Source organism: Trichosurus vulpecula, chromosome 2 (genome assembly GCF_011100635.1).
Source record: "Trichosurus vulpecula isolate mTriVul1 chromosome 2, mTriVul1.pri, whole genome shotgun sequence".
Classification (NCBI taxonomy): Eukaryota; Metazoa; Chordata; class Mammalia; order Diprotodontia; family Phalangeridae; genus Trichosurus; species Trichosurus vulpecula.
Genome location: NC_050574.1, coordinates 439658329 through 439671930, shown reverse-complemented (window position 1 = coordinate 439671930; position 13602 = coordinate 439658329). Strand labels below are relative to the sequence as shown.

Below are 13602 nucleotides of genomic sequence, written 5' to 3'. Positions count from 1 at the left end.
TTGCTTAAACTCCTTTGATGCAACCCTGCACCAAGAGACTCTGTTCCTTTCTCTTCCCCTCCCACTTGTGAAACCTAAATTCTTTTCCTTTATCTATTTGGTTATCTATTTTTGTCTTCTTTTCCTACTCTACTTTCCTACTCCTACTTTAACCTACTTGGTTAAAAATCTCCCCTTCTCTCTTTACCTCTAATTTCATATATTTATTTTCTTTTTTTCTATGCTGTTTTCTGAATTTTTATTTACTTTGTTCACTTTATGGATTTTCTTCCTTTTCTTTTTATTCTGATTCTTGATCTGTTCTTTTATTTATTCTGTGTTTTTCACGAGTTTAATATTTTTGAAGTACTGGGCATGAGTTCCTTCTTCTAACCAATTTATGTGTTATTGCCTTTATAGATTTTTGCCTCTTTGTCTTCATCCTCTCTGCTTCTCTATATCGAGCCCCTAGCTTTCCAACATTAGCTCTGAAATCAGTAATCAGCAAGGACATTTTACTTATTTTCACTACAAATTTCCACTACAAATCCTTTGCTACCATTTCCCTGTATGTTGTCTTTCCTTTTAGAATGTATGCTCCTTGAGGACAGGGACTGTCTTGCTTGCTTGAATTTGTATCCCCCAACACTTAGCATAGTGCCTGGCATATCATAAATGCTTAATAAATACTCATTCATTCATAAAAGTAACAGTCTTTGCCCTGGAGGAACTTACAATGTAGCCAGAGAGACAATATGCATAGTACACAAACATAGACACGTACCCACACACAAATAAGCAAGTCTATGCAAAATAGACATAAAAGAACGAGGGGGTTGGGGAATATGGCTTTAGCAGCTGGGTAGAATAAGCAAAGCTTTCATGTAGAAGGCAGGGCCTTTAAAAGCTGAGCCTTTAAGGAAACCAGGGATTCTAAGAATCAAAGTTGAAGAGGGAGTGAATTCCAGGCTTTGGGGGACAGTCAACAGAAGTCACAAAGATAGAAGTAGAGGTGCTGTGTATAAGGAACAGTGCAAAGACCTATATGGCTGAACTATAGAGTACATGAAGGGGAGGAATATCTAATAATGTCAGAAAAGTAGATTGGAACTGGGTTATTTTGGTGGTTTTTTTTCACTTTCTGCATCTTTTTTTCCTATAAAAAATTTCTTTACCTTGTTCTCTTAATTCTCTTCCCTTTCTATCTATTCTAAGCTTTTATGTTTTGATTCATTCCCTCTTTACTCTCTTTGTGTTTCTCATGGGATTAAAGCTTCTCAAGTACTAATTTTCAGTTTCCTTTTCTGAAAATTTCTGTGCTATTCCCTTACAAATCTTACTTCCTTGTCCCCCCTTTTTCCTGTTGTACCTTATTCTTAGAAGTATCAATTACTGAGGGAAATGATGAAGATGGAAGCATTGCTCAATGATGGAAATTTCCCTGTGTCCCAGTTTGTTTGGTTCACTTCAAATCCCTGATCTTCCCACGATCATTTTCTTTCCTGTTTGCCAGGCAATTTCCTATCTGGTTCCGGTCATCCAGGGATGTTGTGAGGCTCAAATGAGATAGTCAATGTAAAGCACTTTGCAAATCTTAAAGCACTATATAAATGTCAGTTATTTATTATTATTATTAGCTGATAGTTACCAGGCTTCCAGTCTAGTGATGACTTTATTTCCTCAGTCTTTTACTGAAATCCTGCTGAGTTCTAGCAGTGTTTATAGAATGATACAGGGGCTTTCCAGGGGGAAAATGTCTACACGTATACTTTTAAATTTAATCTGCATTGTAACACTTTAAGTCTAGACCAGGGTGGGGAACCTGTGGTCTTCTAGGCCCTTGGGTGCTGCCTTTTGCCTGAGTCCAAGTTTTACAGAACAAATCCTTTTATTAAGGGGATTTGTTCTATAAAGTTTGGATTCAGTCAAAGGGCCCCACTTGAGGACCTAGAGGGCCACATGTGGCCTCAAAGCCACAGGTTCCCCACCGCTGGTCTAGACAATCAACAAAATGATAAATCAGGCAGAGGTTTCTAAGTTTAAATGGTGATACTAAAGACTTAACAACTGGCTTTTGCAAGTCAGTTAGAGCTGGATTCAGCACACCTCGGGTGCTCACTCACTCTTCTAGATGCCAGTTGCCCCCACCAGCTCTGATATCATTATTCCAGAGGTAGGATATTGTCCATGGAGGCACAAGACTCTCTCAGAAGAAGTAGTCTCCTTGTTTACTGAATCCCTGCAGATTAGGTCCGTTGGAAGGTTCTTACCTACCTCCTAACAATTGAATAGAGATATTCTCTTTTCTCTCCTATTTCAATCCTTTCATTTGCCACATTATTCATTCCTCTTTGCTTCCTGCTTACTAGGACACCACAGGAGTTATTTTCCCTTAATCATTTCCCAAAGATTTGATTAGAGTGTATCACACATTCTTCTCTATCTCCTATCTCCCTTCCCCCTTTTATATACCCTCCCATATTACAGTTTATTTCCATAAAATACATTGATTCACCTATGCTTATATGAGGGTGAGGCCTGAGGGGTATAGTTCATGGTATTTTGGGATGGCTCCTCTTCCTTTATTTCTCTTTCTTTAAATTCCTTCACCTTTATTTTGTTATGTATTTTTAGAAAGAAATCTTTTGTGGTCCCTGTTATTATATTTTTGAAAAAAATCCATTGGTGTTTCTCTATTTCTAGTTTTTTTTTCTTTTGATAGTCTCTAGAGACAGGGCAATTTATTCTATTACTTGTGCTCTCCTTGGGGGTTATAATCATTTATCTGTCTTGTGTTTCCCTGTTATTTGAGGTATTACAAGTTAAATAATCTGCTCACATCTAGTTTTTGTTTGTTGGAATCCTTCAAATACCTCTCTTTTATTGAATGTCCACATTTTTTCATTAATAATTAGGCTCAAGTTTTCAGGGCACATTATTTTCGATTGCATTTTGAGCTCCTTTGCTTTTCTGAATATATTATTCCATTTCTTTCTTCAATTTGTGGTGGGTGCAGAGTATTCTTTTGTTACCTGTATTTCTTGTCCTTTATATTTAAAGGTTTCTTGAAGAACTTGTTATGATATATAACCACTATGTGTTGGAATTTGAAGCATAAGGCCTTTTTTTCTTCCTGGAGGTGATCTACGGATTCTTTTAATTAGTGCTTTGTTTTCTGTATTTTGAAGAAGTTCTAGGTAGTTTTCTTGTATTAGTTCTTGCATTATAATGTTCAAACACTTTGATTTGTTATGTTATTTTGGGAATCCTCTGTTCCTTAAGTCATCTCTACTGTCTTCAGGTTCAATGTGCATTGCTAGTATAGAAATCAGGTATTCTTTTAACAGGGTTGCTTTTGCTTCTTTTCTTCTAGATTGTCTTTCAGTGGAATATATTTACATTCCAAATCTGTTCTCCTTTTTGATTTTTTGGTGTGATCATGATTATTTTTTCTATTCTGCTAGTCAGTTCACCTTTCTATCTGGTCTAAATCTCTCAAGGTTCTGATTTGTCTCTTGGGCCTTTTAGAACATCCTGCTACAATTCCATGTTTCTCTAGGAATCCACAAGATTTTTATGGTTCATTAGCTCTTAGTTCAGTTTCTTTTGTCTTGCAGTGTTTATATGGAGACATTTGTAACCTTTTAGCTTTATTGATGCTCATCTTCCCTTCTGATTTTAGCATCTTCTCTCATGACTTGTCTGCTTATGCTCCAGGTTTATCACTGAATTTTCTTCCTTCTAAGATCTTTGGTAGTTTCAGTCTTTTTCCCCCTTATATTCTCCTGTCACTCATTTTCTGATTCCTTACCTTTTAATGGTGAGTTTAAAGTAGGGATTAGACCTCAAAACTGTCTTAGCTTCTTTTCACTTTGGGAAATTAACTTTTCACTGGCATAGGTCATGAAAGTAACTTCACTGTCCCAAATAACTTCTCAGTGGACAGGACTAGTCCCAGCTAAATTCTGTTCTTCTTTCCTTCAGGCCTTGTACAATCATACATACCTGATCTCTGCCATAGTTTCTTCTATTCTTCATTTCTTTGAGATCAGTCAGTATCTGCCACTTTTACACATTTGGAGGAGGTTAGAGTAAGTATTCTAGGTAGAGTTTCTGCCATCATGAGGTTCCCTAACTATGGGGCTAACTTAATCACAGAACAATTCTCTACTTATTGTGTCTCTCACCTCATCACCATCTTCATGTGGCTGGGCAGAGTTGAAGTCCATGCTTGTTGTAGCAGAATGCTGGGGTAAGAGCAGAGGTGGCATGTGCTGGCAGAGACTGCAGCCTCAGGGACGTTGCTTAGTTGGTCCCAGAACATGAGTCAGGGGGTTTGAGTCATGAATTCTGACCCAAAGTGTGGTGGAAGGGTGCTGAGTTATCACTAGGGATTAGATATCTCCACAGTTCATTTATGAGGTAATTATCTTATTAGGGTTTTGCTTTCATGTAGAGACGCTATAATTGATTTACTTATAGCACAGAGCTCTTTTTTTGAGGGTTTTTTGGGAGGGAGACTTAGTGGGGAATGGAGAAACTTTTTAGTCTTGGTTATGAGATTCAGAAGCCTCTAACTAGTTTTAAATACCAAATACAAATTTTACTTGATCATTGAAGCAACAGGTAACTAATGAAATTAATGAGTAGGTGAGTGATATTATCAGACCTGTGCTTTAGCAGCCGTATGTGATTTGGAGTGGGGAAAGACTTGAGACAGGGGGACCAATGAGTAGGTCATTGAGGAGTAATGAGGGCCTGAACTAGGGTGGTGCCTGTGAGAGTGGAGAGAAGGGGGCAGATATTAGAGACATTGTTGAGGTCGGCATGACAAGATTTGGCATATGATTGGATATATGAGATGAAAGTAATGATGCTGTGCTTGTGAACTTACATGACTGAGAGAATAGTAATAACCTCAATAGAAATGGGAAGGTGCAGAAGAGGAATGGATTTGGAAGGAAAGATATTGAGTGCTGTTTTAGACATGGTGAGTTTGAGATGACTTCTTTTGGATATGATATTAGGTGACAGCTAGGTGGCACACTGGATAGAGTGCTGGCCCTGAATTGAGGAGGACCAAAGTTCAAATCCAGCCTCAGACATGAGGCTGCATGACCCTGCACTTAACATCACCCTGTTTGCCTCAGTTTCCTCATCTGTAAAATGAACTGTAGAAGAAAATGGCAAACTGCTCCAGTGTCTTTGCCAAGACAAATGGGGTCATGAAGAGTTGGATCTGACTGAAACGACTCAACAGCAACAGGTGGTGCAGTGGATAGATCATCAGGCATGGAGTCAGGAAGACCTGAGTTCAAAATAAGCCTCAGATGTGTACTAGCTGTGTGAGCGAGTCACTTGAACCTAATTTGCCTCAATTTCCTCAACGGTAAAACGGGGATAACAATAGCACCTGCCTTCCAGGGTTGTTGTGAGAATCAAATGAATTAATTATTGTAAAGTGCTTAGCACAATGCCTGGCACAGCAGCAGCAGCAGCAGCAGCAGCAGTAGCAGCAGCAGCAGCTGGTTTTTGGGGAAGGATGTAGTGAAATCTTTTGGGAGATTATATGAGAATAACTAACCTGTATTTCTAATTGGATAAGAGGACAGTCATTGTTCACCTCTCTCCAAAGAATTCCCCCTTCCTAGTCTTGTTTTCCTTAATTCAGTGAGCCATTCCACCAATAGAAATTCTTTTGAGCACCACTGCTGTCTCTCCCCTCCAAACCAGGACTGTAGGGATTCAGGAGAAACGGCTCTGTCTCTAAAATGCCTTGGGAAATGGGACTATGGCCTATCAGGCCAGATGAATGTTTATGTAGAACCCAGATAGTTTGCAGTTATTGTTGTCATTCTTTGCGGGAGGTGGTGGCGGTGATGTGCATAGCTGAAGGCTTTATTAACCTCCGGGAAGAAGCATATTACTTGTAAAATACCTGCCTGTGGCAATCTACTGTGGGCTGTATCTTGTTAGATTTATGGTACATTTGAATAACTCCCACTGCTCTAAAGGCTTTTCCTTTTTCTTACCAGGTGACAGTGAAAGTAAATGATATTCACAGAGTGTAATTTTGAGTGTACATTCACCATACTGGGTGATATTGCTAACAGGTACCTAATTAAAAAAAAACACCCATCTTCAAAGTAAATGTATACATTTAATGAATTTTTTTATTTACATTTATTCCACAGGTCTTGTCTTTTGATGCCTATTTTGAAGATGAAGTACCAGATAAAAATCAAGAATTATATAGGATAAGACACTGTAAAATCTACTTCTACCTTGAAGATGATACAATTCAAGTACTTGAACCACAGCTGAAAAATAGTGGCATGCCACAAGGTATCTATTTAAATCAGCTTTTGCATTGTACGTCTTTACTCCCTTTTTGTCTTCATTAAAGCCTTCATGGAAAAGACTATTGAGCTCTAGCATTGCTATTTTGTTTATATAAGCTATGAGGATGAGGAAAGTGAATGAGGAAAGTGGTTTCTCATATTTAATTATATATTATGTATGTGTATATGTCTCTAAACATATATGTGTTATATATATGTGTGTATATGTAGTGTGTACATACATATGTATGTATGTGTGTGTATGTGTGTATGTATGTATGTATGTATATTGGTGACAGCCTAGTCTGCTTTGGAAAAATGAATCTTTTATTCCCTGGCCAACTTCATAAAACTAGTCTCAACTTTGGAATACCAAGTTTTTGTTGTAGATTTTTCTACTGAGTGTGTTTCCAGAAGAAAATGAGACACTTTAGGGAACAGAGAAAAGAGAAAGGAGGGGCAGAGAATAAGCATTTATATTTGTCGTTCAGCCATTTTTTCAGCTGTGTCTGACTCTGTGTCCCCATTTGGGGTTTTCTTGGCAAAGACACTGGAGTGGTTTGCCATTTCCTTCCCCAGCTCATTTGACCATGTGAGGAAACTGAGGCAAACAGGGTTAAGTGACTTGCCCCGATGTGCGTGTCTGAGGCCAGATTTGAACTCAGGAAGAGGAGTCTGATAGAGGCCTGATGCTCTATTTGTTGCACCACCTAGCTGCCCAAGCATTTATATAGCTCCTACTGTGTGCCAAGTACATATTACAATTGAGTGTATCAACAGATATGGTTATTATCACATTTTATATCAAGATCATAGATTTAGAACTTAAAAAGGATATTAGAGTCCATTTTTATAAGTAAGGAAATTAAGACCCAGAGAAGTAAAAGTGACTTGGTCACAAGTAGTATCAGAGACAGGAGTGGAACTGGCTCTCCCCTCTCCCCATGTCCTTCAGACCTAGTGCTCTTGTTATCACATCACTGTTTTTTTAATTTGGCATGCTTCCTCCCACCCCACACCCCACTCCCAAATACAGAAATATTTTGTTTAATGGGAAAGCGCTGCACTGGAAGTCAGGTGGCTTATGTTATGGTCCAGGCATAGCTATTGACTAGCTGGGCAGCCTTCAGCCAATCAATCACTTCACCCCTTTCTGTGTTGCATTTTTCTCATCTAGAAAGTGAGGTTGTTGATGCCTGCCCTATCTACTTTACAGGGTTGTTGTGAAAATCAAATGAGATAACAGACTCTCTGTGTAAATAGTCAATTAGAACATAAGTCATCACTTTTAATGTGGGTGCATTAGATTAATAGTGCCTAGTGTGTGCTGGATTTTTTTTGGTGGGTTTTTTTTGACAATTTTGTTTGCCAAATGCCCCAATCAATGATTACTCTAGGTTTTACCATCAGGGTCGGGTTCAATGGAAGAATAGTAAGAGGAGGCAATTGAACCATTTCCTACAGTTCTTCAAGCTCTAAATATTAGTACTTTCTTGAAGTCCCTCTCTTTCTTTATGTAAATGGATTTTGGAATATCTTTTCTAAGTGAGTGGAATAATGAGGCACTTCTGAATCCCTGACTGGTTAGTCTGCAGAGTTCAAATGATTTGACAGTGAGTCTTTTTCTGGTTTTAATGAAAAAAAAAAGGTATGTTAGGAGCATTACTTTCTGCTCTGGAAATGGATCAAAGGTCTCCAAGATGTCAGGCACATAAATAAGAGAATTTTTTTTGTTGTTTTTTCATTTTTTTAAACAAAAAGTGTTTTTTTTAAATTTCTAAGTAAATATAGAATGTTTTTGAAGAAATATTTAAATATAGAAAGAGAAAAATTTTAAATCTTCTAAATTCCATAATGAATTAGTTTTACTGACTGAGAATGTCTTCCTAACAGCCAAACATTATTTGGATAGGTAAATATTTTTTTATGATACTATTTGAAGAACTTTGAAATGAGATTCTCTACCCACATTTCCTAAGTATATAACATTGTTACCAGTCCTTCCCATGATAGCCAGTATCATAAAAATGATGCATTTGAGGTCAGTGGGTTCTAGTAGTCTATAGAAATGCTCTAATAGTTAATTATATTTCCTTATCTTTTACCTCCTTTTTCATCTTCTCCCCCCTCTCCTTATTTTCTTTTTCCTTCTCTCTTTCCTCATCTTCCTCCTCCTCTTTTTTTGGGGGTGGGGTGGGGGATGGGGCTAACAGTTCTGCTTCTCATTGCATTTCTTTTAGCCATTGATATCTGGCCAATGAAAACATCTTGAAAGAATTAATATGCATGAGTTTTAAAGTTAAAGGGAACAACTTTTAGTAGTATTTTCCAAACCCCTCATGCTTCTTCATCACATCACCATATTCCAAAAGATATTGAGGAAAGCCATAGTACTCTGACCATGGACATGGAGCCAGGAGTTTGCAGTGCTCACATTGGGTTGAGCCAGGGATTCAGGAAATCATCAGCAGCTCTTTGACCTGAGGTGTCACAGGGCTGTGAACCTGGACAGTCCTGGAAGCTCTGAAATCTTCTAGCTCTCTGAGTACAGACACATCTGGGAAAGCAGAAACCAGTGCTACATTAGAAGCCAGGAACCCAGGCCATCAAAGGCAGGACCCAACAGTGCCTAACGACCCCACTCAGGAGTGCATGAGGGGACAGGTCCTAGCACAGATTTACTAATCGGGAACAGGTTGAAATTTGAGTAAACAGAAGATACTAAACACTATGAAGCAATATTGTATGTCCAGAGATGCCCAAGAGACAAACCCAGAAGGGAGTAACTACAAAGCAGAGTCTCCGGGAGCAGGAGGGAGAATGACTTTGCCACAGAGATTATACCTGGAAGAATGAAGTGAGAGATATACAGTTGAAGTGATATGTTTTGCACAGCTGACACTGTTTTTCTGCTTGCTCTGCCGCTCTTCCTTTTTTGCAGCTGTTCCAGGGATGTGGATTTTGAGCCGGGTGCTAGTGTTGTCATCAAGGAGGACCGGCTTCCTCCTTTCTCATTCCGGGGTTCCCCTCCCCCAAGCCCCAAATTCCCTTTGCCATCTTCCATATTTGTTCTCACCCTACACCATACATACCAGGTAGTGGATAAGATGTCATTTAGGCTAGGCTGGTCCTTTAATGAGGAGAGTGCAGAACATTTGGTTTCCTAGCCTCCAGAAGCATAAATGGCTTAGCTTGGTGTGGAAAGAGAGCTTCGAGGTGGAGGATGGTGTCTAAAGTTTTCCTGGACTTCCTGCTGCCCTGTGGTGACTGGGCCTATATTTTTGTGGTGAATATAGAATGGAAAAAGAGTAGCTTTTTTATGTACATTCTTTTTCAATGTAGAAAATTCTTTGTAAATTGTAAATCCAATGTAGAAAAATCCTTTATGGTTGAATGCACAAGCTGGGATGCTTGTATATGCCTTGATCGGCCCCCATCAAGGCTTGGGAGGGGGGAATCTATGTTTGCCTCAACCGGCCCCCATTGAGACTTGAAGGGAGTTAGAGGAGTGCACAAGCTGTGCCTGTCTTGATTGATCTCATCGAGATGCAGGGGTAGTTGCCCCTTCTTCTTGCCGGCCCCTGAGAAAAAGGTGATTAGGTAATGCTGTAGGAGTTTGTGGTGCTTCTGTTATCCTCAGTGAAGTGTTAGAGAAGACTAGACTAGAATACAGCTTATTATTAACTCCTTTGAAGCTCTCTTTCCTGTCTGACCGGATGAAGAGTGAACCTGTTAGAGGCTGGAGTCTGAAACCTCCAGTGCCTCCTGTGTATTATCTGTCTAATAGTTAAATTCATTTTCTTATGTGCTGGAATAGTGTTGGGCCCTATGTGACAGAGAAGCCAGGTACAACATTTTAGTTTCCTGTGGCAATAATATTTGAGGTTTACATGTGGAACCCTCTTAGTGGGATAAGGAAAAAGTTCCTAATTGCCCTCTGAGATTGGTATGATGGATAATTGAAGAGTTTAACAGGGACAGTGAAAATATTCCCTAACTTTTATTTAAAGTTTTATAGAGGCTGGATTGCCACAAAGAGGAGAGTGAAGTTAAATTGTCTATTTATACTTAGAAGGCTTGTCTATTTATACTAGGCACTTAGAAGCAGAGGGTAATGGGAAAGGAATAAGCATTTATATAACACCTACTGTGTGCGTTAGAAATATTATTTCATTTCTCACGATAACTCTGCAAAGGTAGGTGCTGTGTTGTCCTCATTTTGCTGTTGAGAAAACTGAAGCAAATGAGCTTTTGAGGCTTAAAAATCATGCCTTAAAGGCAGTGGAGTGGTTAATGGAATCAGCCATCACATTAGGTGAAAAGGCAGAGGCTGATGGAGGAGGGGACTGATGGGCTACAAGTGGAATGCATTCTCCTGAGGTTTCTCTGGGAATATACTCAATGCTGTCACTATTAGGACTGCAGGGGAAGAGGAGCAGGACCGATGATGAATAGGAATTGCAGGAAGGAGTAAGGCCACTCTGGGCTTATCCCTTCATACACCCTGGCCTGCTGCTTCCTGGGTAGTTACTTCCTCCACGAGGCTGTTAGAGGGTGGGTAAGCTTTCACTACTGAGGAACTGAGGTGGTTAAAGGAAAAATTAAAACAGCAAACTAATTAACCATTCAAACAGTGGCTAATGAGGGTGTGGTCTAATGGGGGAAATTTAAACTTTTTGTCAATTACAGAGTTCGTCATCTGGGAGAGCTTACAGAGAATTTGCTCTTGCAAAATCAGACAAATCATTTGGCAGCTCCAGATGCGGATGGTCCTTTCTCAGGTGGATAAGATAGAAGGTTCATTACTTGGCTCCATAAAGATGAATTCCCTCTATAGCTTATTCCTTGAATGGAGAAAAGCAAAGGAAGGGGGTGAAATTTTAAATTAAAATGCATTGGTGGACTGGAGTTATATCCCCTTCCCATGACATATCATTACTTATAACCGGCAAGCTTAAGCTGCAATTAGATGCTATATTTTGGGCAGAACCACAGCCGCTGAAGCAACAGGCTTTAGATATGGTGTGGACCTTTCCTGCCAGATTACACTGCTGGCTTAGGCAGATTAACTGGTGATGTTTGAGCAAGAGACTGAAACAGCCTTGTCAGCTGTCAGGGAAAAATAGTGCTGTCCACACAACAGGCAATCTAGGGATGATGGGAGGAGAGCCTGTGTGTGTTGCCACATTAAGTGGGTAGAAGACCATGGTGGTCTTTTCTGTAAGGATCTTTAGGTCTGGCTTTTGAAACATGGGATGAATAAGATAAGATGATTGATGGTTAGTCCTCCAGGGGTGTTAGCGAACTGTTTCAGGACATCTGAGACCAGGATAAGTAAGGATTTTTCTGCCCTAGCAGAATCTAGAATATTTCTGAAATCTTCCCATCCCTACCTGACCATTCCCTGCTCTTTTTAGATGTTCAAAGTCACCCAAATATTTGCATTTAAATTTGAGGAATGTTGGAATAAGTTCTACTAGGCTGCTAAGTGAGATTTCTCGGAGGATGTCATCCATAATAGGCTACTCACACTCACTCCTCCAGAGACTAACAAGGGAGACCAGAGGTTTATTGGACTCTTCAGGTTTTGGAGAATCTATATTCTCTACTTGGATATCTTGATGGCTCATACCTATCTAATTTCTTACAGATCTCCTTTCAAATGGTGCCTAAAACAAGCTATGTCACTTCGGAAACTCTAAAGGGCTCTACTAACCAACAGTCTTATGACCCTAGGAAGCTTATGTTCTTGGAAGTTTTTTTCTACAAGGATCAGACTGAGTGAAGCCTTTGGCAAGTTAGAAGGGATAGCCAGATTAAAGCAGTTAGGTGGATAGAGTGCCAGGTTGGAGGCAGGAAGACTCATTTTTGTGAATTCAAATCTAGCCTCAGTGATCCTGGGCAAATCATTTAACCCTGTTTGCCTCAGTTTCCTCATCTGCGAGATGAGCTGGAGAAGGAAATGACAAACCATTCCAGTATCTTTGCCAAGAAAACCCCAAATGGGGTCATGAAGAGTCAGACAGTTCTGAAAAATGACTAAAATGCAACAACAACGAGACTTCTGGAGTCACAATCTCTCTGAATTGGCTACTCATGCCACTTTTGAAAAACAGTTGCTTGCTGTTATTGAACCCTAGTTTCTTATTGCCATTTGTCTAGAGTTATCAATTATGGATTAGAAGATGTAAGATGGATCCTCTAACAAGATGAATATGGCACAGTAAGCTTATAGTTTTCAGTGGAAATGATACATCCAAATTGGATGCTGTGCAAGCCCCTAGGGTCTTAGTGCCTTAACTGTGATGTTCCTGGAGGCAGTTGTTTGCCTTTTCTGCCTGTATGGACCTAGCTCTCAAGAAACATTGTTTTACTTACTTCACTGATAGTTCTCTGTGATATGAAAGGTATATGTGACCAGACCTCTGAGGCCATTGATCAAGAAATAGGGGACACCCTGTTAGATGGGGATGCAGGCAGTGGAACATCCTGTGAACTACATAATTGGCACTAGAGATCCTTGAGGGACATGGCAGACAAGATGCTAATTTATAATAATTCCTAGGGTACTCCCAGCCATGGTTTTGGCTGAATGGTCAGGTGCCTGAGGAAACCAGAATTCTACAATTAAATGCTTATCCACTTTAGAGTCAGGAATTTTGTCTATGTCTTCCACCAAATAAAGTTTCTAAGGCATGTTAGCACCCATCAATATCATACAACTTCTGCTGAACTGAATAATCAAGTTGATGCTTTCACCAGAAGAGCAGAGATTGGGGATTAGGTCTTCCGTAAGTCTGGATGTAGGGGCCATGATAATGTTTTGTTGCAGTGGGTATAGGACCATATGATTCCCTTAGCTAAGGGTAATACAGCCATGCTTCTCTTACTAATCAGAGCACCCACCTTTCAAGGATAACTATGGGATGTCACATTATTCTCAACCTGTTTGTGAATGCCAAATTGATTGCACTGGCCTTCTTCCATCTCAGGCTTTCGTTACAGATAATATTTATTTGGGATATGGTTATGGTGACAACATTTTAGTCTAATATTGAGACAGCTGCTATCAGAACCCCGATGGAACATATCCTTCTTCCTCATGGGCTTCTATGCTACTACCTTTGATCAGGACCTATTTTGTTGTGAATAAGATCTGAGATTAGACTCTTTGCCACCACATTCACTGGGTTTTCCATCTTCTATGCCATCCTCAGGCAGCAAGTTTCATGGAAGTTCTGGAATGGACTTTTAAAGCAACAGCTTTATACATGTATACACA

At 39.6% G+C, this 13602-nt stretch overlaps 1 protein-coding gene across 1 annotated transcript in view; it reads left to right on the top strand.

Moving 5' to 3' along the window:
* The window catches only part of EFHC2 (EF-hand domain containing 2), a 280790-nt gene that overhangs the window by 89448 nt on the left and 177740 nt on the right, over positions 1 to 13602 (top strand). Inside the window, 1 exon segment of the mRNA XM_036747276.1 lies at positions 6174 to 6324. Coding sequence (XP_036603171.1) covers positions 6174 to 6324 — 151 coding nt within the window.